Raw genomic sequence first — 22,289 nt, 5'->3', positions numbered from 1 at the left:
ACTATTCCTTCTAATGTCCGGTAATACGTTTTCTATATTTTAGGTTGCACTCTATGTGTGTGGGGTCACTTTATCGTGACATTGTACATAATATTTAATATATATATTTTATATGTTTAATATATTAACTAAATACTTTAATTACTATTTTTATAATTTGTTTTCCACTTTAGGGGACTGTCTGACAACCCAGGCGGTCCCCATGCAGGCAGTTATGCAGAGACTGCCATTGCCTCCATGTGATCTTGACTTCATTACGATCACATAGCCTGGGAGGGATGGTGTGACGGACCGCCTGGCACCTTGACCGGGTGCCTCCGCCAATTGATGCTCCTATGGCTCACTGAGGACCCCAAGCACTCCACCAGACACCATCAGCACCGTAGTCCCCACTTCCAGCGTTACAGCTTGGCTGGGGTCTCGCCGTACTCCACCCACCCTGGACCCAAGACCAGGCTCCAGCTTCCAGTGGGCAGACCTCTCCTACTCCAGAGAGTGTAACAGGCTGCTCTTACCAGGGCAAGTAATTATAACCTAGAGGAGTATAGTAATATAGCAATCCCCAGGGTAGATACAGCTGTTTCACATGAAACAATGCTCTATGTTGAGGGTAAGCAGGAACTCATTTAATGGGAGCCAGAACTGGCCTTATATGCAAGTCCCCATGCAACGGGCACTCCTTCTGGACCTGAGAGTAAACCACAGTTTAAAAAAATACACAACCACATTGGCTCTCAGATCCAGGACACTGACATACATAATCAGATAATCCCTCCTCTGTACCTGGAAGATAATTGAGTACTGTATTAACCCAATTATCTCCAGACACAAAAACACACATTTTTATAAAAAACCCAAAATACCTTAAAGCATACAAAACCCCCACAAAAGTTACATCCCCTTATAGCCCTGATCTGGGTGACCAACATATCCAAAAATCACCCAGATCAGTTCAGGGGTTCAGGAATTTCCTGGAAGTCTTATTTTTGACCGACAGCACGCATGGTCCCATGCCCAAAATCATTCCAGAGAATCAGGACTTGCGGTCGGTCAAACTACCGAACATATTCAATGTTCTTCAATGTTCCCCTCATCGACGAATGATTTCACCGAACAGTGCCCTTCTAAATTGTATAGAACCGAACGCAGGCGATGATGGAAGTCCAGCGGTGTTCGGGAGTTTCTTTGTCCGATTTTAGTTCCATGAGATTCATGCCCAAACACCACTGCCTGCATTCATGCGAACAAGATGGCCACCACCTCGTGGTTGTCCATAGGAATTGCGGCCACCACGATGAACAATTAGAACACTGCAGTGAGAACTGTTCCAAGGTGTTAATAGGTGTCAACAAGCTCCCAGGTGGTCTCTGGTTCGTGCGGTTGTTCGGTAGGTGAATGGGACAATGTTAGAATAGGAGGGGAATACAATCTACCGAACAGGCATGAACAAGGTCTTTTATGAGCCTTTTTGCATGGCCCATAGTCCTGAGGCAGGAGGCTGGCAAACAGGCCCCTCCAAGAACCAGTGGCGAGGTTACTTTCACAAATGGACTGGCAGCAGGGGGTGGCAGTGGCATGGTATGCCCTAACAGCGTTAACAGGTTAATAAGATTATGTAAGTACATGAGTTGCTGCTTCCAAAAATATACACTGATCAGCCACAACAAAACAAATAAATAAAACCACTGACATGTGAAGTGAATAACATTGACTATATCATTACGATGGCAGATATCAAAGGGTGATATATGCGGCAGCAAGTGAACAATTAGTTCTTGAATTTCATATGTTGGAAGCAGGAAAAATGGGCAAGCGAAAAGATCAGATCTACTTTGACAAGATCCAAATCGTAAAGGCAAGATGATTGAGTCAGAATATCTCCAAAAGTCCTGTGGCGTGTTCCCGGTATGCGATAGTTAGTACCTACCAAATGTGGTGCAAGGAACGACAAACGGTGAACTGGCGTCCAGGTCATGGGCACGTGGGGAGCAAAGGCTAGCCTATCTGTACCGATCACAAAGAAGAGCTACTGTAGCTCAATTTGCTGAAAAACTTAAAGCTGGCCGTAATATAAAGTTGTCAGTACACACACTGCATCACAGTTTGCTGCATATGGGGCTGCAAAGTGCAGCGTGCCCATGATGACCCCTGTCCACTGCAGAAAGTGCCTACAATGGGGATGTGAGTACCAGTACTTGACCATGGAGCAATGGAAAAAGGTTGCCTTACCTGATGAATCACGTTTTCTTTTAGAGCAGGTGGAGGACTGGGTGCATGTGTGTCCTTTACTTGGGGAAGAGATGGCTGCGGGATGCGCTATGGGAAGAAGGCAGGCCGGCAGAGGCACTGTAATGCTGTGGACATTGTTCTGCTGGGATAATTTGGCAATTATGTGGATGTTACTTTGACACGTACCACCTACTTAGAGAATGTTGCAGACTACATATACCCCTTCATGACCATATTGTTCCCTGACAGTGACCCTTTTCAGCGGGATAATTACCCTGCCATACTGCAATACATTTTCAGGATTGGTTTGTGGAACATGACAAAGAATTGTTGCCTTGGCCTCCAAATTCCCCAAATATCAATCCGGTTGAGCATCTGTGTGATGTGCTGGAACAACATATCTGATCCATGGAGAACCCACCTTGCAACTTGCAGCACTTAAAGGGTCTGCTGCTAGTGTCTTGGTGCCAGATACCACAGGACACGTTTAGAGGTCTTGTGAAGTCCATGACTCGACGCATCAGAGCAGTTATGGCAGCATGAGTGGGAGCTACAAGCTATTTGCCAGATGGTTTTAATGTTGTGACTGGTCAGTGTATGCATGGTAGGTACATTATTCTGTTCAGTATATGATATTACATACTGACAAGTTCACAACATTTAGGCATTTTGATTTATTTAGTACCAAAACATCATCAAAGGATGATGATCTATCCTTCCTAGTATTCATACAATAGGAATCACCAGAAGGACGTAACACAGAAATTACCTCATAATATGGAATAGCACTGCCTACCACCATCAGACTCTCCCCTAGTCTTCATTAGTTTAAGAAGTGCCTTAAAACCCATCTCTTTACGAATGCTTATGGCCTCCCAGACTAACCTCTACCTCACATACCTGTATATTCTTCTCTCCTAAAGGGCAGCACTCTACTCTCTCCTCCAGCTCAGCTTCACTCCACCTTGTTTGATTGCTTTTTCCTGTCCTAATGTGTTTTATACCCCACTTCCTATAGACTGTATGCTCGTTTGAGCAGGCTCCTCTTCAACCTATCGTTCCTGTAAGCTTTCTTATAATTGTCCTAATTATAGTTAAATCCCCTCTCATAAAATTGTAAAGAGCTACGGAATCTGTTGGCGCTGTATAAATGGCAATAATAATAATAATATTGAAAATGCAGTCAAAAAGAATTGTGATTACTCTTCACATCTCTGTGATTCACATGTAATAATTGAAATATTATCTTCCATTAAGCAAACAAATAACATAAATAGGCAGTATAACCCTGCGCAGTATATATTTAAAAAGATACTCAATTTATACTGCAGGCACCAACATAATGAGTGTATTTGATACTTGTTAGCCTCATAGTCACAAGCCTGCCAAATGTCCCAAATTTGGTGGGACAGTACCTACTTTAGGGTATTGTCTTGCCATCCCAATTTTGTCCCTGTTAGCACAGCTTAAGTGCAAGTGTATCATTAGACGCTACTCTGAGGGCAATAGGACTATGCAGACAGTGCTGAAAAAGTTTTCTTTGTATGGTCTGGTCTTAACAGGCACATACTCTTACTGACACATACTCTTACTGACAGTCACAATCTCACTGATTTGAAAGACACGCACTGACAGGCACACACACACTGACAGAAACATTCACCGACAGACACACTGACACACTCTCAATAACAGACACATAATCTGACTGATTTGAAACACTCACTGATAGACACACTCACTGACAGACACACTTATGCATTTACAAATTCTTGCACACAAACTCACAAATTAATTATATTTCTTGTTTTTGTATTTAATTTTTTTAGGCCCACCAAGCCTCACTACCTTTAGAAAAACTGGTGTGGGTCCTCTCCCTGGAGTCCAGTGGGGAAACTCCCTGGGGTCCAGTCGGGATCTTTTCCATGGGTTCCTCTACGGATCTTCTCCCTGGGGTCCAGTGGAGATTTTCTCTCCAGGTTCCAGTGTGGAATGGTTCTTTTATTTTCTCTCTGCTCCATTGTGTGTCCTCTGTAGGGATGTCGGGGCCAGAGGGCAGGGCACACGAGGAAGCGGAGACACATCATCAGAGCTTGCAATCTTTTGGGCTCCCTGTGACAGCCATTGACTCACTCCTCGTCGCGCCATCACCTTCTGGTGGGCGCCATAAGAAGCTGTGCGCTGATCAATATTCTCTGTGCGCTACCTCAAAAAGGTGTGTGCACACACCTTAGAGGGAACAGTGTTAGTGACCCTAGTCATGTCACTTGTGCAACCCAAAGGGAGGCTACACCAGACTTACTGTCAATCAAGCAGAACAGCCCACTAATAGTGAACAATGCAGAAAGCGCTGTTTCTGAGCACCAGGACCGGTGCAAGGATTTTTGACTACACAGGTGAAGATTAATTTTGCCACCCCCTTCCCCGTCGAAAAAAAAAGTATCTTCACCTGTGTGTCTTTTACCCCCCTTTTGACTAACTTACCCCCTTTAGTGTTGTATATCCCATTTTGTATGTCTTGCCCCCCCTTTTATCCTTTGTGTGTCCCCTTTGATGTATTTTATCTCTCCTGTGTCTCTTACAACCCTCCTTGTGTATTTTTTACTTCCCCCAGCCCCTTTGCCTTTCTCTTTCTTCCCCCCAGCCCTTTTGTGTGTCTTTCGTCCCCCAGCCCCTTTGCCTTTCTTTTTCTCCCCCCAGCCCTTTTGTGTGTCTTTCGTCCCCCTGCCCTTTTGTGTGGCTCTTTCTCCCCAACATATTTGTGCGTCTTTTTATCCCAGTACCTTTGTGCATCTCTTTCTCCCCCTAGCCCCTTTGTGCTTCGTTCTCCCCCACAGCCCCTCTGTGCTTCGTTCTCCCCCACAGCCCCTCTGTGCATCTTTCCCCCCAGCCCCTCACCCTTCTGTGAGACTCTTTCTCCCCCAGCCCCTTTGTGTTTGTCCCCCCTCAACCCCACTGTATGTTTCTTTGTGCCCCCAGCCCTCCTGTGCCTTTTAATATTCTCCTGTACCTTTTATTTCCCCCCTCCCCTCCTGTACCTTTTATTGTCCCTCCTGTACCTTTTATTGTCCCTCCTGTACCTTTTATTGTCTCACCTCCTCCCCTCCTGAACCCTTCATAGTTGACCTTTCCCTCCTGTGTCTTTCAATGCCCCCGTACCTTTTAATGTTCCCCCTCTCGTCCCATTTATTGTCCCCCCTTCTTCTTCTGTACCTTTCATTGTCCCCCCTCCTGTATCTTTCATAATCCCCCTAATGTTCATTTTACTGTCTCCCCTCCTGTACCTTTTATTGTCTCACCTCCTCCCCTCCTGAACCCTTCATAGTTGACCTTTCCCTCCTGTGTCTTTAAATGCCCCCGTACCTTTTAATGTTCCCCCTCTCGTCCCATTTATTGTCCCCCCTTCTTCTTCTGTACCTTTCATTGTCCCCCTAATGTTCATTTTACTGTCTCCCCTCCTGAACCTTTCATAGTCCCCCCTTCCTACCTGTGACTTTTCTTGTGCCCCCATCCTGTACCTTTTATTGTACCCCTACCCTCCTATACCCTTTCCCCCCTCCTGTCCTGTATCTTTTATTGTCCCCTTCCCCTCTTGTACCTTTTATTGTTGTTCCCTGTATCTTTTATTGTCCCCCACTCCCCTATTCTACCTTTTATTATTGTTCCCCCTCCTGTACCTTTTATTGTCCCCTTACACTCCTGTTCCTTTTATTGTCCCCCCTCCTCTCATGTCTCTTTTATTGCCCCCCTTCCTGTATCTTTTATTTTCCCCTTACCCTCCTGTACCTTTTATTGTCTTCCCTCTTTAGCCTTTCATAGTCCCCCCTTCCTGTACCTTTTATTGTCCCCTTACACTCCTGTTCCTTTTATTGTCCCCCCTCCTCTCATGTCTCTTTTATTGCCCCCCCTTCCTGTACCTTTTATTGTCTCCTTCCTCTCCCCTCCTGTACCTTTTACTATTGTTCTCCCTTCTGTATCTTTTATTGCCCTCCTCCCAACTGTACCTATCCCCTCGTACCTTTCACTGACCCCTCCGCACCTCCATCCATGTGACTGAGCTGGAGGTCTGTGGCGAAGGATCCGGTTTCCTGTTCTGGTCTGACAGGAAGCATTTCTTGTCAGACCGGGTAAGTAGCATTCCGCCCGCTCGGCCACGCACCACGCAGTGACAGACAGGAGGGGAGCGATGCGAATGGCGTTCTCCTCCTTCTGTTCACCGGAGATCGCGCCCCCTGGACCTGCGCGCCCTAAGGCGGTCGCCTGGGCCGCCTTACGGTAGCACCGGCCCTGCTGAGCACTCTGCATGGTCCTAGCGACCAGAGCATAGCACACGTGTGTCTAATGGTGTGCTTGTGTTTTCTGAGGACAGTCCCCTGGTGTCTACAAAACCAGGACTCCAGGGAACAAAGCCAGTATGACAGGACAGGACCTGTACATAGGGACAGTCCCAGGGGCATACTGAGGAGTTGGCCAGAGCGGCGCACACCAGGGGCGCAGGACGGGGGAGGGGCGCAAAAGTCACTTGTCAGAAGGGAACCACACACACTGTACACTGGGAGGGAGAGTGCCTCCACCTCCCCCTCTGTGTAGGAGCACAGGGTGTTACATGACTACCCCGCGCTCAGTCTGAGTCACTGTGACAAATATGTAAGGGGTAGAAGGCATGGATGAGGGGGACAAAGATGTAAGGCAAGCATTACAAACTCAAAGTCTAGCAAGGGCCAAATAAACAAGGTTTAAGTTTATGTGGGCCGCAAAAATAAATAAATATTTTTTTTATAGAAACGGAGGTTTATTTTGAAAAGTACAGTATAAAAAAAAAACAGCATCCCCCTCTACTAAACCACAGCATCCCCCATATACTAAATCCGAGTCCCCCCCCTCTCCGAAATCCCAGCATACCCCTCTAGCCAACAAGCAGACTCCACTCACATTGCCGCTGCCAGTATGCGACTCCTGAGCCCGTCCTCTGGTATATCGCAAATGGCGCCATCGCAACCTGTGCCAAAGCGTATCCTCCTGCTACTTCTTGACACCCTGTGAAGGTGGAGCATGTCGGCGTCACGTTGGAATTTGATGTGGCGTTGCGTGCCTCTGCTCCTCCAGGTCCTCAACTGTCCAGCCGCAGCCATTGCAACACTGACCAACAGACACATCCTCACTGACAGATAGACAGACACACACTCACTGACAGACATACACACACACACACACACTGACAGACACACACTGACACACACACTCACTGACAGACACACTCAATGACACAGACACACTCAATGACACAGACACACTCAATGACACAGACACACTCACTGACACAGACACACTCACTGACAGACACACACATATTTACTGACAGACACACACAATCACTGACAGACAGACACTCACTCACGCACAGACAGACACACACTCACAGACAGACACACACACACACACTCACTGACACACAGACATACACACTCACTCAAAGACACACAGACAGACACACACACTGACAGACACACACTCACTGACAGACAGATACACACTGACTGAAACACAGACAGACACACACACTCACTCACTGACACACACACATACACGCCCATTATTGTAATTATTCCTGGGGTCCAGTGGGGATCTTCTGTCCTCACTGCTCCCTCGCGCGCAGTTTAGTGATGCCAGGCGCTAGAATATGACGTTATATCCCGGCGCCCGGCATCACTACAGACGGCGCGCGCGAGGGAGCAGTAAGGAACAGGAACACTGAGCTCCCTCGCTGCATTCACCGTCCCCTCCTCCCCGGTCGGGTAAATTATAGCAGAGAAGACACCTGCAATGTGGGGAAAGCAGGTGCCTACTCTGCTTGGAACACTAGGCAATTAGGCATGTACTCGCGGCTCGCTAGGCCGCATGCAAGTTTGACATGCTTGATGTAAGGGGTAAAGAGATATAGATGGGGGGACAAAAATGTAAGGAGTAGAGAGGGTTGGATGGGGGGACAAAGATGTTAAGGGTAGAGAGGTATGGATGGTGGGACAGAGATGTAAAGGGTAGATAGGTATGGACTGCTTTTATACAGGTCACAGGCAGCACAGATTAACAGTTACACAGGGGTCAAGTCCTGGGGAAAAAAGTGTGGGAACTCACCCAAGATTTCGCCTCCTTCCCCCCCCCCCCCCCCCCCGCCTTAAAAAAAATTGCACTCCTATGCATATAGTGCAGTGCAGGGTGTGTATAATGAATGTAGTGTGTTTGTAGTGAATGCAGAGTATGGATAATGAATGTAGTGTGTTTGTAGTGAGTGCAGTGTGTATAATGAATGTAGTGTGTTTGTAGTGAGTGCAGTGTGTATAATAAATTTAGTGTGTTTGTAGTGAGTGCAGAGTGTGTATAATGAATGTAGTGTGTTTGTTGTGAGTGCAGTGTGTGTATAATGAATGTAGTGTGTTTGTAGTAAGTGTAGAGTGTGTATAATGAATGTAGTGTATTTGTAGTAAGTGTAGTGTGTGTATAATGAATGCAGTGTGTTTGTAGTGAGTGCGGATTGTGTATAATAAATGTAGTGTGTTTGTGGTGAGAGCAGAGTATGTATAATGAAGTGTTTGTAGTGAGTGCAGTGTGTATAATAAATGTAGTGTGTTTGCAGTGAGTGCAGAATGTGTATAATGAATGTAGTGTGTGTGTAGTGAGTGCAGTGTGTATAATGAATATAGTGTGTAGTGAGTGCAAAGTGTGTATAGTGAATGTAGTGTGTTTGTAGTGAGTGCAGTGTGTATAATGAATGTAGTGTGTTTGTAGTGAGTGCAGAGTGTGTATAATGAATGTAGTGTGTTTGTAGTGAGTGCAGAGTGTGTATAATGAATGTAGTGTGTTTGTAGTGAGTGCAGATTGTGTATAATGAATGCAGTGTATGTAGTGTGTTTGTAGTGAATGCAGTGTATGTAGTGTGTTTGTAGTGAATGCAGAGTGTGTATAGTGAATGTAGTGTGTAGTGAGTGCAGAGTGTGTATAATGCATGCAGAGTGTGTATAGTGAATGTAGTGTGTGTAGTGAGTGCAGTGTGTACAGTGAATTTAGTGTGTTTGTAATGAGTGCAGAGTGTGTATAATGAATGTAGTGTGTTTGTAGTAAGTGCAGATTGTGTATAATGAATGCAGTGTGTGTGCTGGATTATGTGTGTGTGTGGGTGCTGGATGATTGTGTGTGTGTGTGCTGGATGATGTGTGTGTGTGCTGGATGATGTGTGTGTGTGCTGGATGATGTGTGTGTGTGCTGGATTATGTGTGTGTGTCCTGGATTATGTGTGTGTGCTGGATTATGTGTGTGTGCTGGATTATGTGTGTGTGTGTGCTGGATTATGTGTGTGTGTGCGCTGGATGATGTGTGTGTGTGTGCTGGATGATGTGTGTGTGTGTGCTGGATGATGTGTGTGTGTGCTGGATGATGTGTGTGTGTGCTGGATTATGTGTGTGTGTACTGGATTATGTGTGTGTGTGTACTGGATTATGTGTGTGTGTACTGGATTATGTGTGTGTGTACTGGATTATGTGTGTGTGTGTGCTGGATGATGTGTGTGTGTGTGTACTGGATTATGTGTGTGTGTGTACTGGATTATGTGTGTGTGTACTGGATTATGTGTGTGTGTGTGCTGGATTATGTGTGTGTGTGTGTGTGTGTGCTGGATTATGTGTGTGTGTAACGAGTATATACCCCTACACGCAGGATCCAGCCTAACAGAAGACAGTACAGAGGAGAGATACGTCTACCGGACCTTAGAGTGGCCGGACTCGACGTAATAGGATAAGACAGAGTCAGGAACGATCCGAGGTCAAGGGCACAAAGAGACAGCGTAAACGAAAACTAGCCGGGGACTGGTACACAGGAATCAGCAAGCCGGCAAACAGTACAGAATAGGATAAAGCGAAAACGAAGTCAGAATACAAAGCCAAGGTCAAATACGGAGAAACACAACTGAACACAACAAGCACTAAAGGGAACTGTAGCAGAAACCACGATAGGGCAACGAACTAAGGGAAAAGGGTAAGTATAAGTAGCCTTCAAACTAATGTGATTGGCTCCTGTCACTTCCACTCCCCCAACAGGTAAGTGTATGGGGTGATTGGCATGACAGGAGCCAATGGGAGCCTTTTTGCAATTTAGGCTCCCACTGTCTCTTTAAGAGCGCGCCCGAGATTCGCGGCGCGCTCTTAGCTGCAGGCGGGACACGTGACCGCTTCTCGCGGTCACTGCCCGCCTTCCTGTCTGAACAGTCGGACGAGCCGCGCGCGGCTCGTGCAGCCGCAGGACCGCGCGCGGCTTGAAGAGAGGACCGCGTCCGGCCCCTGGATAAGGTAAGTACCGCTACAGTACCCCCCCCTGAGGACACGCCCTCCGGGCGGGCAGGACCAGGCCTGGCAGGAAAACGCGAATGGAAAGAACGTACAAGGCGGGGAGCATGAACAGCATCCGCAGAAATCCAACTGCGCTCCTCAGGCCCATAACCCTTCCAATGTACCAAGTACTGAAGCCGACCCCTAAGAAAACGAGAGTCAATAACAGCAGATACTTCGAACTCCTCATGACCCTCCACAGAGACAGGAGGGGGAGGGGGAGTATGCCGGGTATAGCGGTTGCGTACGTAAGGCTTCAACAAAGAGGTGTGAAATACATTGGGTATACGCAGATTCTTAGGCAGACCCAAGGCATAAGAAACGGGATTAACCTTATGTATAATGCGATAAGGACCAATGAAGCGGGGAGCCAATTTCATAGAAGGCACCCGGAGGCGAATATTCCGTGTGGAAAGCAAAACCCTGTCCCCCACAACATAGGAAGGAGCCGCTCTGCGATGCTTGTCAGCCTGAGCCTTCTGGCGGGCAGCAGAGTCCACCAAAGAACGCTGAACCTGCTCCCAAGTATTACGCAAACCAGCCAAATGCTCATCCAGAACTGGCATGCCCTGAGAGGAGAATGCAGCCGGAAGAACAACGGGATGCTGGCCATAGACAACGTAAAAAGGGCTTTTGCCGGAAGAATCATGAGTGGCATTATTCCGAGCAAATTCAGCCCAAGGAAGCAGGTCAGACCAATTGTCCTGATGGTGAGACACAAAACAACGGAGGTACTGCTCAAGAGACTGGTTGGCACGTTCAGCAGCTCCATTAGACTGGGGATGGTAAGCGGAAGAAAATGAGAGGGAAATACCCATCTCCGAACAAAAGGCTTTCCAGAACCTGGAAATAAATTGGCTACCCCTATCGGATACAATAGATAAGGGAATACCATGTAATCGAAACACTTCTCTAGCGAAGATAAGAGCCAATTCCTTGGAAGTGGGCAACTTGCGAAGAGACACAAAGTGAGCCATTTTGGAAAACCGATCTACTATCATTAGGATGACTGTGTTACCATTCGAAGGGGGTAATTCAACAATAAAATCCATTGATAGATTAGACCAAGGTCTCTCGGGAACGGGCAACGGATGCAACAGCCCACAAGGAACTCTACGAGAGGTTTTCATACATGCACAAGTAGTACAAGCACTTATATAGTCAGTAACATCCTTACGTAAGGTATCCCACCAGAAATACCGAGAAACGGCTGACACTGTTTTGGAAATACCAGGATGTCCAGCAGTCTTAGTATCGTGATAAAGTGACAGAATATCCCGTCTCTCGGGAATGTCAACGAACAATTTATCATTAGGCCTCTCGCTGGGTGCCATGCCTTGTTTCGCTTGTATGGCCTGCAAGAGGGACGAGGAAATAGACAATATAGTAGTTGCTATTATCCTGTCTGGGGGAATGACAGGAGTGACATCAATCTCCTGTTTGTCAATAGTCTCGAATTGTCTGGACAGAGCGTCCGCTTTGGTGTTCCGGTCACCTGGCCTATAGGTGATTATATAATTAAAATGAGACAAGAACAGTGACCACCTAGCCTGCCTTGAAGACAATCTTTTAGCTTCGCTAAGGTAGGATAGGTTCTTATGATCTGTAAATATGAGAATAGGATCCTTAGTTCCTTCTAGCAAATGTCTCCATTCTTTGAGTGCTAAAATGATAGCAAGGAGTTCGCGATTACCCACATCATAATTCCTCTCTGCCTTGGCCATTTGTTTAGAAAAGAAGCCACAAGGATGCAATGGCTTGTCAGGAGACTCTCTTTGGGATAAGACAGCACCTACCCCTATATCGGAAGCATCAACCTCAAGTATATATGGCAATGAGGGGACAGGATGCTGTAAAATAGGGGCAGAGGCGAACGTAGTTTTAAGAAAGTCAAAAGCCTGAAGTGCCTCAGTAGACCAGACACGTGTATTGCCATCCTTTTTAGTCATACGAGTTATAGGCGCTACTATAGACGAAAAACCTTTGATAAAACGTCTATAATAATTAGAGAAACCCAGAAAACGCTGGATGGCTTTCAGACCTTGCGGCAGAGGCCATTCTATGACTGCAGCGAGCTTCTGGGGATCCATCCGAAAACCCTCGGCGGAAATCAAATACCCTAAAAACTGGACCTCGGACTGGTCGAATAGACATTTTTCTAATTTGCAATAAAGACCATTAGCAAGAAGGGTCTTCAGAACTGTTGTAACATGTCTGTGATGAGCGTGAATGTCAGTAGAATATATTAAAATGTCATCCAAGTACACAATAACAAATGAGTGAATAAAGTCCCTTAAGACATCATTAATAAATTCTTGGAACACTGCTGGGGCATTGCAAAGCCCAAATGGCATGACGGTATACTCATAATGACCTGACCGAGTGTTAAAGGCTGTCTTCCATTCGTGGTCCTTTTTAATACGTATCAAATTGTATGCTCCTCTAAGATCTAATTTGGTGAATACCGTAGCATGTTTGAGCCTGTCAAACAATTCTGTTATTAGAGGTATAGGGTAAGCATTTTTGATGGTGATCTTGTTAAGACCTCTATAATCAATGCAAGGTCTTAAATCACCTTCTTTCTTTGATACAAAGAAGAACCCCGCTCCAGCCGGAGAAGAGGATCTTCTAATAAATCCCTTGTCTAATGACTCTTTAATGTACTCCTCCATGACACGGTTTTCTTGAACCGATAGGGGGTACACCCTGCCCTTAGGAGGTATAGTACCAGGCAACAAATCAATAGCACAATCGTAGGGTCTGTGAGGCGGTAATTTGTCAGCCTCTCTTTTATCAAAGACAGTCTTTAAAGTTAAATACTGAGAGGGTATTGTCGTAGATAAAGGAGGAACAGTAGGAACGTTAATAGAATTCACAGGCGTGACTTCAATAGTACATGACTCATGGCAGGCTTCACTCCATGATTTTATCTGCCCTGTCTCCCAGTCAAAAATGGGATTGTGGGCACGTAACCATGGATACCCTAACACCAACTGTGAAGAGGGAGAGGTGATGACCTGGAACCGAATGGTTTCATAGTGTAGAACCCCTGTGTACATGTGTAGCGGTGCAGTCTCGTGAGTAACAACAGGAGATATCAATGGTCTACCATCTATGGCCTCAACGGCCAAGGGTATCTCCTTCTCTCTGATGGGAATATTGTTTCTCTTTACAAAACCAGAGTCTATAAAGTTCTCGGCTGCCCCAGAATCAACCAGGGCGTCTATGTTTTCAACCATACAACTCTCTCCCATATGTAAAGAAACAGGGAGAAGCAGTCGGTTAGGAGGCAATGTAGGAGACTTAGAAATCACACCCAAGGCCAGTCCCCTATAAGGTCTTAGGTGCGAGAGTTTTCCGGGAGCAGAGGACACTCCTTTACCATATGGTCTCTCTTACCACAATATAGGCAGAGTCCCTCCCTTCTCCTATGTAATTTCTCAGTATCTGAGAGTTTGGCAACCCCTAATTGCATAGGTTCCTCTTCAGATACTTTAACACTCTCCGGTATATTAACTCTGGGTTGAATAGGTGTAACAAAACGTCTATTCCTGTTCTTAGTATAGAGCCTGTCACGAATCCTATTATCTATATCGATGAGGTAGTCAATAAGGTCCTCTAAGGCAATAGGAAGCTCCTTAGCTGCTACCTCATCCAATATAGAGTCTGATAAACCTTCCATGAAGGCCGTAGTTAACCCATTATTGGTCCAATCGACCTGTGAGGCAAGGGTACGAAACTGTATAGCGTAATCAGCCACAGACCTAGAACCCTGTTTAACCCTCATTAATGCTCTAGCGGCATTCTTAGACCTTTTCATAGTATCAAAAGTTCTGCGAAAAGCTGTTAGGAAACTGTGAAAGTTATGCACCATAGGTCCATTAGCCTCCCAAATAGGGTTTGCCCATTCAAGTGCTTTGTCGGTAAGTTGGTGCATAAAGAACCCAACTTTAGACCTCTCTGTGGGAAATGAACGTGGATACATTTCAAAATGAAACTCTATTTGGTTAATGAACCCTCTGCATGTCTTAGAATCCCCTCCATACCTAGGAGGAGGCGTTAAATGTGCTGTAGCGTTAGGCATAGTCGATACTTCAGGAAGCAGGGGTGCAGGAGGGTTAGGTGCGGTTGCTGGAATGGTTCTAGCTAAGAGCGTCTGGAGAGCCTGAGCTATTTGATCCATACGGTGATCCTGCTCTACAAATCTAGCCTCATGGGTCGCCATCTGTTGAGCTAAATCTGCGGGGTCCATGGCCCTATCGTAATGTAACGAGTATATACCCCTACACGCAGGATCCAGCCTAACAGAAGACAGTACAGAGGAGAGATACGTCTACCGGACCTTAGAGTGGCCGGACTCGACGTAATAGGATAAGACAGAGTCAGGAACGATCCGAGGTCAAGGGCACAAAGAGACAGCGTAAACGAAAACTAGCCGGGGACTGGTACACAGGAATCAGCAAGCCGGCAAACAGTACAGAATAGGATAAAGCGAAAACGAAGTCAGAATACAAAGCCAAGGTCAAATACGGAGAAACACAACTGAACACAACAAGCACTAAAGGGAACTGTAGCAGAAACCACGATAGGGCAACGAACTAAGGGAAAAGGGTAAGTATAAGTAGCCTTCAAACTAATGTGATTGGCTCCTGTCACTTCCACTCCCCCAACAGGTAAGTGTATGGGGTGATTGGCATGACAGGAGCCAATGGGAGCCTTTTTGCAATTTAGGCTCCCACTGTCTCTTTAAGAGCGCGCCCGAGATTCGCGGCGCGCTCTTAGCTGCAGGCGGGACACGTGACCGCTTCTCGCGGTCACTGCCCGCCTTCCTGTCTGAACAGTCGGACGAGCCGCGCGCGGCTCGTGCAGCCGCAGGACCGCGCGCGGCTTGAAGAGAGGACCGCGTCCGGCCCCTGGATAAGGTAAGTACCGCTACAGTGTGTGTGTGTGTGTACTGGATTATGTGTGTGTGTGTGCTGGATTATGTGTGTGTGTGCGCTGGATTATGTGTGTGTGTGTGCTGGAATATAGTGTGTAGTGAGTGCAAAGTGTGTATAGTGAATGTAGTGTGTTTGTAGTGAGTGCAGTGTGTATAATGAATGTAGTGTGTTTGTAGTGAGTGCAGAGTGTGTATAATGAATGTAGTGTGTTTGTAGTGAGTGCAGATTGTGTATAATGAATGCAGTGTATGTAGTGTGTTTGTAGTGAATGCAGTGTATGTAGTGTGTTTGTAGTGAATGCAGAGTGTGTATAGTGAATGTAGTGTGTAGTGAGTGCAGAGTGTGTATAATGCATGCAGAGTGTGTATAATGAATGTAGTGTGTTTGTAGTAAGTGCAGATTGTGTATAATGAATGCAGTGTGTGTGCTGGATTATGTGTGTGTGTGGGTGCTGGATGATTGTGTGTGTGTGTGCTGGATGATGTGTGTGTGTGCTGGATGATGTGTGTGTGTGCTGGATTATGTGTGTGTGTCCTGGATTATGTGTGTGTGCTGGATTATGTGTGTGTGTGTGCTGGATTATGTGTGTGTGTGTGCTGGATTATGTGTGTGTGTGCGCTGGATGATGTGTGTGTGTGTGCTGGATGATGTGTGTGTGTGTGCTGGATGATGTGTGTGTGTGCTGGATGATGTGTGTGTGTGCTGGATTATGTGTGTGTGTACTGGATTATGTGTGTGTGTGTACTGGATTATGTGTGTGTGTACTGGATTATGTGTGTGTGTACTGGATTATGTGTGTGTGTGTGCTGGATGATGTGTGTGTGTGTGTGTACTGGATTATGTGTGTGTGTGTACTGGATTATGTGTGTGTGTACTGGATTATGTGTGTGTGTGTGCTGGATTATGTGTGTGTGTGTGTGCTGGATTATGTGTGTGTGTGTGTGTGTGTACTGGATTATGTGTGTGTGTGTGTGTGTGTGCTGGATTATGTGTGTGTGTGCGCTGGATTATGTGTGTGTGTGTGCTGGATTATGTGTGTGTGTGCTGGATTATGTGTGTGTGTACTGGATTATGTGTGTGTGTGTGTGTGTGTACTGGATTATGTGTGTGTGTACTGGATTATGTGTGTGTGTGTGCTGGATTATGTGTGTGTGTGTGCTGGATTATGTGTGTGTGTGTACTGGATTATGTGTGTGTGTGTGTGTACTGGATTATGTGTGTGTGTGTGTGTGTGTGTGTGTGTACTGGATTATGTGTGTGTGTACTGGATTATGTGTGTGTGTGTGTGCTGGATTATGTGTGTGTGTGTACTGGATTATGTGTGTGTGTGTGTGCTGGATTATGTGTGTGTGTGTGCTGGATTATGTGTGTGTGTGTGCTGGATTATGTGTGTGTGTGTGTACTGGATTATGTGTGTGTGTGTGTGTGTGTACTGGATTATGTGTGTGTGTGTGTACTGGATTATGTGTATGTGTGTGTACTGGACTATGTGTATGTGTGTGTACTGGATTGTGTGTGTGTGTGTGCTGGATTATGTGTGTGTGTGTGCTGGATTATGTGTGTGTGTGTGCTGGATTATGTGTGTGTGCTGGATTATGTGTGTGTGTGCTGGATGATGGGGGGGATGCATTTGCTTTTTAACTTTTATGTGTTTTTTTTTTTTTTTACTTTACTCCCCCCTCCCTGCTTCTTACCTTGTCAGGGAGGGGGGAGATCGCCTGGTGGTCCGGTGGAGGGTAGCAGCCGCTGCACACAGGGGCCATCACACGCGGCGTTCTTCTCCAGCTCTCTCAGCTTCAACTCTCGCGAGACTCGCCTGTGCGGAGCGTTGCCATGGTAACCCGTGGCAACGCTCTTACAGCTGCGGGTCTCGCGAGATTTGAAGCTGAGAGAGCTGGAGAAGAACGCCGCGTGTGATGGCCCCTGTGTGCAGTTAGCAGGGCAGGTCCTGCAGGACTGGGAACGGCGTTCCTGCTTTGGAAAAAGTGCAGGAACGCCGTTCCCATGCGTTCCTGCAGGACTCGAGCCCTGCAGTTACATGATGCTATCTACTCATAACGGGTTATTACTATAACACAAAGACAAACACAGTTAATCTGACCATACACAGCCAGCCAGGGGTGTACCTAGAGCATTTGGCACCCGGGGCGGGTCCTATTTTTGGCACCCCCTCAACTTTTAAATGTAAAAAACAACCAAAAATTTCTTACATGTATTAAGCACTGAGCACTGCTTGTGTGTGAATGTATGCATGTTTTTGTATGGAGCATGTGTGAGTGAATGTAGGGGTGTGTTTGTATGTAGTGTTGGCGTTTGAATGCAAGCATGCATTTGTGTGTTGTGTGGTAGACATGTGCAATTTGTTTCGGTCCGAATGCAAATTCGGATGCATTTCGGGCAGTTCGGGCATTCAGGTGCTTCCGAATGTCTGAATAGCTGGATTGCCGAAATTCCGAAGTGCCGAAGCACAGTATTGCCTAAGTACAAACATACTTACCCAGTGGAAGAAGAAGAATGTTACACTGTATACAATTTTAAATAAAAAGTATACAAACATAGCCAGGATTCAGCTGTAAGCATTTGCAACACTTACATTACATTTACAACAATCAAGTAACACACATTCATATAAAATGTAAGTTACTTGGCCAGTCGATGTAATGACAGGAATGAATAAGTAGATAACTCCATAATTCCCACAGTATTAGGGAGCTATCTACTAAATGGCTGAAAGACCTAATTTGGTCTAAAGATTACTTAGTATTAGTAAATTATGCCCCTACTCGCTATACCGCGAGTAGGGGCATGTCTAGTAAACAGTGAGCAGCCTGTGGCTGCTCATTGTTTAAAAAAAACAAACCACAACACGTCCCCCCCTCCTGAGCCCCCACCCGCGATTTTAAACTAAGGGGGACCTATTGCCCCCCCCCCCGGCCCCCACCCCTGAGCAGTGGGTGGGGGCCCTAAATTAGAATAAAGGGGGGACCAATTGTCCTCCCTTCTGGCCCCAACCCCTGAGCAGCGGGTGGGGGCCCTAAAGTAAAATAATGGGGGGGACCTATTGTCCTCCCCCCCGGCCCCCACCCCTGAGCGGTGGGTGGGGGACCTAAATTAGAATATGGGGGGAACCTATTGTCCTCCCCCCTGGCCCCCACCCCTGAGCGGCGGGTGGGGGCCCTAAATTAGAATAAGGGGGGGGCCTATTGTCCTCCCCACTGGCCCCCACCCGTGAGCGGTGGGTGGGGGCCCTAAATACCGATTGGGGGGGCCTAAAGTCCTCCCCCCTGGCCCCCACCCCTGAGCGGTGTGTGGGGGCCCTAAATACCAATTGGGGGGACCTAATGTCCTCCCCCCTGACCCTAAAGTAGAATAAGGGGGGGGACCGAAATAAATTTTTTTAGGGGGGAACCAAATGTCCTCCCCCCTGGCCCCCACCCCTGAGCGGTGGGTGGGGGCCCTAAATTGGAAAAAGGGGGGGACCTAATGTCCTCCCCCCTGGCCCCCACCCCTGAGCGGTGGGTGGGGGCCCTAAATACCAATTAGGGGGGGAACCTAATGTCCTCCCCCTGGCCCCCACCCCTGAGCGGCGTGTGGGGCCCTAAATAGAAATGTAACCCCCCCAGGTGACTAGGAGTCCCTAAACCCCTAGTCACCCACCTCCCCCCAAAAATTAACCCTACCTACCCCCCTCACCCTAAAATTAATGAGGGGGGGACCTTTAAATAAGTACCTGTTAAAATAAATAAACTTACCATTTGATGTTTTCTTTCTTCTAAAATCTTCTTTTTTCAGCCCCAAAAAAGGCCAAATAAAAATCCATAATAACCGACGCACTTAAAAAACAAACAAAAAACAAAAAAAAAAATGGGCGCAAAAAATATATATTTTTAGTGTGAGGGGGGTAGGTAGGGGGTAATTTTTGGGGGGAGGAGGGTGACTAGGGATTTGGGGACCCCTAGTCACCTGTGGGGGTTAGATTTCTATGTAGGGCCCCCACCCGCCGCTCAGGGGTGGGGGCCAAGGGGGAGGACATTAGGCCCCCCCCTTTTCTAATTTAGGGCCCCCACCCACCGCTAAGGGGTGGGGGCCAGGGGGAGGACATTAGGTTCCCCCCTCCCCAATTTTTATTTAGGGCCCCCACCCACCGCTCAGGGGTGGGGGCCAGGGGGAGGACATAAGGTTCCCCCCTCCCCAATTTTTATTTAGGGCCCCCACCCACCGCTCAGGGGTGGGGGCCAGGGGGAGGACATAAGGTTCCCCCCTCCCTAATTTTTATTTAGGGCCCCCACCCACCGCTCAGGGGTGGGGGCCAGGGGGAGGACATTAGGTTCCCTCCTCCCCAATTTTTATTTAGGGCCCCCACCCACCGCCACAGGCTGCTCACTGTTTACTAGACATGCCACTACTCGCAGTATAGTGAGTAGGGGCAAAATGTACTAATACTAAGTAATTTTTACTTAGCATTAGTAAATTTGGCTGAAAGACCCCCCCTTAGTACGCCACTGCACCCTAGGTACGCCTCTGGACAGTCCCGCCAAAATTGTTGGGATTCCTGCAGATTATTAGATAGAATAATGAGGAAAACACAAAAGTAATTGTAACAAGGGGAAGGTTGAGGGGAACAACTGAAAGGAAATTTGGGGGTAAACAGAATACAGAGAGAGGGGGGGGGGAAAGTATAACTGAAAATGTCATAAACTAGTTGATTATTCTGAAACTGCCATAAAGCATATTATTTAAAACTTTTTTTAAGTGAAGTCAGTAAGGTTTTAATATTATTTTATTAATGGCTGAACCTATTTTGAATGCTTTTTAATGCATTATTTTTCAGTCTTACTTTGTACTCTTTACGTCCTCCCGTTGCTGCTATTTATATAGATATGCACACACACACACCTGGTATTTCTCATAAAACAGACTGGCAGTGCATATTAAATTAGATACATAACATTAATTAGTGTTGTCTTTTCTTTAACCTGTACTTGTTATTGCGTGTTACGTGTGTGAAAGGCCAAATGACACATGCCACGAGATATGATTGTTACCAATGTCATGCAAACATTGCCAGTATGTGCTTTACTACGGTTTTGTTTGCCTACAGTAAAATTAAAGTCAAGGGACACATGCTAAAATTAGTTAAACAATCACAATTAGAGTGTAAGGTCCACTTATCGTGAAATAGGGTACACTGCAAACGAACACTTCACCTAACTGAATGCAATAAGTATTTCTGTTACCTGGCATTAGAGATCAACATATGACATGTGGAGAGAGTTCTTTGACGAATAGAATCACATTATTCACCCACATTATCGATCAGATCTCCATAGCAGGCTTTTCACATTGCACAGTAAGTATCCTAACTTGCACACGTGCAAACATTTTAGCCTTGATTAAATATGGTTAGGTAAGCTTTTTAAATGACTTAATATATTTTTTACTGATTCATTTAAAATATTCAAATACCAAACCTGACATCATATATAAAAAAATATCAAAATATTACAAAACTAAAATATTTTTCAAAATAGTAAATAATTTTAAAAGTTCATCCAAAAATATTAGATCATTTGAAAAGCTTACCCAACAATATTAAACTGAGGTCTTGGTTACAAAACCTGTATTTTATGGGTTCTGTTCAAGTAATGACAAAATCTGTCTGTCTGTCCACCTATCTATTTCTCTCAATCTATCTTGTTATATCAACTAGCAGATCATGTTTTTAAATGTTGGACTGAGTGTCGATCTAAAAAACATAAAGTGTTTTTGCTTTACTCATGAAATGATGAAAAGATACATTTTCTATTAATGCAGTTAGAGCCTCTAATGTGGAGCACATGAGAAGACTACGGAGAATGGAGGTTATTGTTTTCTAATACTTCCTCTTACTTTAGGTGAAATCAGAACTTACCCAAGAACAGACAGAACTTCTCCAGTTTGTCATGGAAGCATACACTAAAAATCGCCTGCCTCATGAACTGGCTACAAAACTAATAGTAAGTATTATTCTTGGGCTAATGTAAGATTACATGTGTCTTAACCGTCACTATGTTTGTAATATATGAACGTGGGCCCTGTGTCCGTGTAATTCATGTTCAGCGATTGCTGTGAATGACAGACAATCAAACTATTAATATTGTGGATGTCTGAGCAGTATGTAACCTATCATCCCCAACTGCTGGTGTGCCTGCAGTACCATGAGTAGAATTTCCTTGTGAGAACCACAATAATGCTGTTTAGAACCCATTATGATATTAAAGGAACGCTAAAACTGTATTCCCATCACTATAGTGTCCATCTCCCTAGTTCTAAATAGGTGTCCCGTTCCCCAATATTAAAGGAACACTAAATCTGTATTCCCAGCACTATAATGACCCTCTCCCTAACTCTAAATAGGTGTCATGTTCCCCAATATTAACCCCTTAAGGACGGCGGGTGTTCTATGCCGTCCTTTTTGGGGTAGCTCTAAACGCCAGAGGATGGCATAGAACGTCCCTGCCGTCCTTAGTACTCACCGGGTCCCCGTCGTTCTCATAACGGCGGTCGCGATCCTGGGGTCTGTCTTGGACCTATTCAAAGTTTCCCACAGGAAAGCAAATGAATGATAATTTGCTAACATGCCTCCTACTGGATACATTTGATCATTGGCCGCCATGTAGTCGTCAATAAATCTGAGAATTGGTTTGGTTGTGAAAATCACAGATATTCCAGACTCATCCTAACAAATATTACAGGATCGATT

The 22,289-nt window shown here is 46.0% G+C and overlaps 1 protein-coding gene across 4 annotated transcripts in view; it reads left to right on the top strand.

Annotated features, from left to right (window-relative positions):
• The window catches only part of NR1H4 (nuclear receptor subfamily 1 group H member 4), a 123,080-nt gene that overhangs the window by 61,186 nt on the left and 39,605 nt on the right, over positions 1-22,289 (top strand). For all 4 annotated transcript variants that reach the window (XM_063447230.1, XM_063447231.1, XM_063447233.1 and 1 more), the window contains one exon: positions 21,442-21,543. In XM_063447230.1, the coding sequence (XP_063303300.1) occupies positions 21,442-21,543 (102 nt within the window). The remainder of the gene's footprint in view (positions 1-21,441; positions 21,544-22,289) is intronic.

Source organism: Pelobates fuscus, chromosome 3, assembly GCF_036172605.1.
Source record: "Pelobates fuscus isolate aPelFus1 chromosome 3, aPelFus1.pri, whole genome shotgun sequence".
Lineage (NCBI taxonomy): Eukaryota > Metazoa > Chordata > Amphibia > Anura > Pelobatidae > Pelobates > Pelobates fuscus.
This window is presented reverse-complemented; position numbering and strand designations above follow the sequence as displayed.